This window comes from Cajanus cajan, chromosome 11 (assembly GCF_000230855.2).
Source record: "Cajanus cajan strain Asha chromosome 11, NIPB_CcT2T_4, whole genome shotgun sequence".
Classification (NCBI taxonomy): Eukaryota; Viridiplantae; Streptophyta; class Magnoliopsida; order Fabales; family Fabaceae; genus Cajanus; species Cajanus cajan.
The window spans coordinates 27,765,987-27,770,637 of record NC_138527.1 but is presented as its reverse complement, the minus strand read 5'-3'; the positions used below and the strand labels follow the sequence as shown (position 1 = coordinate 27,770,637).

At 36.1% G+C, this 4,651-nt stretch overlaps 1 protein-coding gene across 1 annotated transcript; it reads left to right on the top strand.

The window, feature by feature from the left end:
* The first annotated feature begins 1,934 nt into the window (after positions 1 to 1,934).
* Positions 1,935 to 4,148, top strand: LOC109800902 (homeobox-leucine zipper protein ATHB-13). Its single transcript, XM_020361820.3, has 4 exons — positions 1,935 to 2,085; positions 2,274 to 2,404; positions 2,612 to 2,991; positions 3,591 to 4,148. Exons 1-4 carry the CDS (start codon positions 2,057 to 2,059, stop codon positions 3,936 to 3,938), a joined length of 888 nt encoding a protein of 295 aa, XP_020217409.1. The 5' UTR covers positions 1,935 to 2,056; the 3' UTR covers positions 3,939 to 4,148.
* Positions 4,149 to 4,651: the final 503 nt, after the last annotated feature.

The following is a 4,651-nucleotide window of genomic DNA, read 5'->3' as shown; positions in this document are numbered from 1 at the left end:
TACTTTGTCTCCTTCTCTGATAGCCATCATCAATTGCCTTGTAACATAAGCCAAACTTGACACTTGTTCAAGGGCCATTCATTCAAATCTTCATCACTTCCTCCTTCACCTTTACCTCTTACGTATGCCATTACAAAATACAATCACGGTTGACTTTTAATGTAATCTAATGGACATGCACAGCTAGAGTTAAACCATACAGCACATGAGTTGCAAAATACATATATATACCAAGATTTTTGTATTTTGTATTAAGAGATCGCAATTGTTTATTTGTGCACCTTGTTTATTCTATTATGTATGCCATATTAATAATGCTGGAAATTTGTTGGTCTTATAAGTTTTCATCCAATTTATCAAACTACTCACATATGTTTAATGTCATAAATTTCATCTTAGATATCCCATCTTTAACATGAAGAGAATATGTTGAAAATTTTAAAACATGTAGACTTTTCATTTGCCTAAGTTTTAGACTAATACATTTCATTCTACTGAACTATAGTCTTATATTGCTCAAGTACTGCTAATTCAAAGAGGTTTTTCACAAATCCGACATGAAAAACTTGATAAGCTAACTTTTGAGATTGAATTAGGCTTGGATCTAAATTTTAAGAAAGCTGAAGTACCAGATAGAGGGAAGAGAAGGTTGAAAGGGCATATTTATAACGTGTACAGGGTATGTACTGCAGGCCAATTTGGAAGGGTGTTGGCAGTGGCTAAGGTGAGAGGAGTAGTGGCAATGTGTCGCATAGATCGATGGACATTATATATGGCTAGGAAGAGGACAAAGAAGACCAGCTCTGGTGGGGTAACAGCAGCAGGAAAATATTTTCACTCTTAGTGGAATATATGTACACCTTTAATTAAAATCATAACACTTGACATGCATGGTTATATGTTTTTTTTTTCTTATCTTAAATTACTTTAAAATGAAAGCAAGAGAAAGCTCTGAAATTGAGTAGGGTGTAAAAAAAGAGTAGTTATTTATTACTAATTGAGAAGAGTAATTAAAGCAGGTTTAGAGTGTGGTTTGAAGGCATGACATAGGTGCAAGGGATAATGGGTGATGCGAAAGAGCTTCGTCCTAATACACGATACCTGTTGGTGGGTTAGGTAGCAAACCCTGCCCCTCCTCATTGGACCCATCCCCTAGATTCCTGCCCCTTCTCCCTTTCCTTTTCCCTTTCTCTCTCTCACAAAAAACACAATCTATTTTGGACTTAAAGTTATAGCCAACTCACATCTCTTTTTTCTTAAGTAACCTCTTCCCTTCACTAAATTTTAACACACCCTCACCATCTATGTAATGTAAAGTTCCTTTTCCTCTCTCAATCAAAAATGTCTTTTGTTTATCACTTTATTAATGTAATCATCATGACCATTTCCTCCACTTCACATTAAACAACTATAATATCTGAATCTCCATTTCCTGCTTCCACTTTAACAATGGAATCATAGACATGGAAAGCATCTAGCTGCAATGCCAATTTGCCAATTCCATCATTATATTTAAAGACAACTGTCTTTGTAAACAAGAACCCCCCTCTCCTTGTCTCCTAAGTGAGAAACTAGTTTATCATTTGGAAAATAATTACTACATTTAAGAGCTTACACATGCACACACTACGTTCGAATATTGGACAAGTTGAGGCAGAGAAGCAACCTTTTCTTTTCTCCTTTCTAAACACAATATCTTTTTTCTTTATTATTATTTTCCTATATACTCAACATCCTTTAACATTTAATATAATTTACCTGCCTTTTTTTTTATAACTTTTTTCTACAAATGCTTAACTAATTGTTTTTCCTTTTTTATGTTCATAAATTGGTGTACTTTATTTTATTTGACACTAATAGTTTACTTACAATTAGGAAAAAGAAATTAAAAACCAGTGATATATATGGAAGTTATGTGTAGAACTAGAGTCTATAGATTCAAACATCCCTCTCCCCCCCCCCCTCTCTCTGTCTCCCCCCCTTCCCTCTCCCTCTCAACTTCATTTTCCTTTCAAATAGTAACATTAGAGAACAAAAGCTCCAGCTGAAACTGATAATGTATATACATGCCATCATTCAGAACAAGTAGTCCATCCTCTTTCAATTGAATAACTTATTTAGTTTACTCATAACATATTTGTCAGAGGATGTTGTGCAGCAATCCTAAGTCTTTGTCATTCCTTCTTTAACCTTATATCATCTGCAATCTTCTCTTATTCCTTCAAAGTGGTGATCACACCATCATTCAGCTGATCTTGAAGATTTTTTGGCAGGCCTAAAACCTGCAATGAGATGGCTTTCTTCCCAGCAAATTTCATGCTCCAAACCCCTCACCATGATGATCATCAACCTCCACCTTCCCTCACCTCAATGCTACCCACATGTACACCTCAAGAATATCATGGTACACTCTCGAAAACTTAAAAAAGTTAAACTAACACAAGCACACACTCAATATTCTATGTCTTATGAATCACTAGGGTGAGCCTAATAGCGGGGTTGAGATAATATGCATACGGTTATAAGTTCGAACCTGTTGTAGTTATTGTAATTTCTATGGATAAGAAAAATATATTTTATGCCTTATACAAGGTTCCAAATGTTGATGCAGGAGGAGTGACCTTTCTAGGAAAGAGATCCATGTCATTTTCATCAGGAATTGAGCATGGAGAAGAAGCCAATGCTGAGGAAGACTTGTCTGATGATGGATCACAGGCAGGGGAGAAGAAGAGAAGGCTTAACTTGGAACAAGTGAAGACACTTGAGAAGAGCTTTGAGTTGGGGAATAAGCTTGAACCAGAGAGGAAAATGCAGCTTGCAAGAGCTCTTGGCTTGCAGCCAAGGCAAATTGCTATATGGTTCCAGAACAGAAGGGCTAGGTGGAAGACAAAGCAGTTGGAGAAAGACTATGATCTCCTTAAAAGACAGTATGAAGCTGTCAAGTCAGATAACGATGCACTCAAATCTCAGAATCAAAAACTTCAGGCTGAGGTTAGTAGTTTCCTTCTAGCTCACAATCAAATTCCAATCATTTAGTTCTGTAGTGTAGTCTCCTGTTTACTTTCACATCATTTCTTGCTTTTGAGTTTTTTCTTTTTCTTATGGAAAAGGGAAAAAAAAGAAAAGAAGTTCCTTTTGATATGTTAAATTTCTGCTGTGTGATATCGTATTGATGAGATCGTTTTGATTCTGTAGAATAAAGCTTGGCAATGATGATCCTTTTTTTAATTTCCCAAGTGTTTATGTTTTTTTGACTTGAGTAGTTTTCAGAACCGTTCCTTTCACCCTTCTCTAACAAGTGACTTTCTATAAAGTTGCTTTATCCTTTCACCTACAGTGACTTGTTCAAGATTCAATGATCCATTTTCTTTCCAATGACAAATTCCATTCACTCTCTCTCCACTGGTTTTGCACATAAGCCTTGTCATTTTTCAAGTTTTCATCTTATCATATTCTAGTTTTAGAGATTTCACAAAATTCTCATATTAGCACTTTTGTTTTGAGGCATACGGTGGTGTTTTAGGTCCTAGTTTTCTGCATGCATATTGTTTGCTGTACCCTTATTGGATTAGCTAGTTTTTCTGATGCAGATATTGGCACTGAAAAGTAGAGAGCCAACTGAATCTATCAACCTTAACAAAGAAACAGAAGGATCCTGCAGCAATAGAAGTGAGAACAGCTCAGACATCAAGTTGGATATCTCAAGGACACCAGCTATTGACAGTCCTCTATCCACACATCAGCCAAGCAGACCTCTCTTTCCATCTTCTGCTAGGCCTGCAGGAGTTGCTCAGCTTTTCCAAACTTCTTCAAGACCAGACATTCAATGCCAAAAGATTGACCAAATGGTCAAAGAAGAAAGCTTGAGCAACATGTTCTGTGGCATGGATGATCAATCCGGCTTTTGGCCATGGTTGGAGCAGCAGCATTTCAATTGAAACTTAAAATTTGAATGTAGTTTTTCCCTATGAAATCAAGAGGGTGTCCATCAATTAATTACCATACTTTATGATGAGTCCTTAAATTAAAAACCCATGTTTTGGAAACTTGGTGTATAAAATAGGATATATCAAGTAGAAATTTTCTGGCGGGGCTTGAAAATTTTTATATGAATGAATAAAGTGCTAGTCACCTTTTTTTCCCCCTAAGTTGGTTAATGTAAGAATTTTTCTTGAAACTTTGAGTAATATTATTTGGTTGAGTTGGTTAATGGGGAATGAAGAAAACCATTCTCGCTAGTGCCTGAGTGCAGGCAACATGGCGTGTAGTGTACCATTAAAATAAAAGGAGATTCTCCTCATACATTTCTTAAACCGATTATTTTAGCTTGCTTTGGAATCATACTTGTGTATTCTAGAGCAAAAATGTTTGCCATCACTCTGAAGAAAGACCCTGCAATGATTTGAGGTGATCTCATCAATCAGTACCAACAATGAACGAAATCCACCCGAAACTTAACAAAGTAGGCATAAAAAAAGAAAGAGAATCAAGCACAAATTCCAAGACGGGGAAGAAGACAAGCAGATGGAAGAGTGGTTGAAAATAAAGAGTTGGAAATAGTCATTCTCGTGAATGAGATGTTGTCGATTTTGTTGTTCATGACTACATAGGAAAAAGGGGTACCGCATGACAAAAATAAATAAATTAAGTA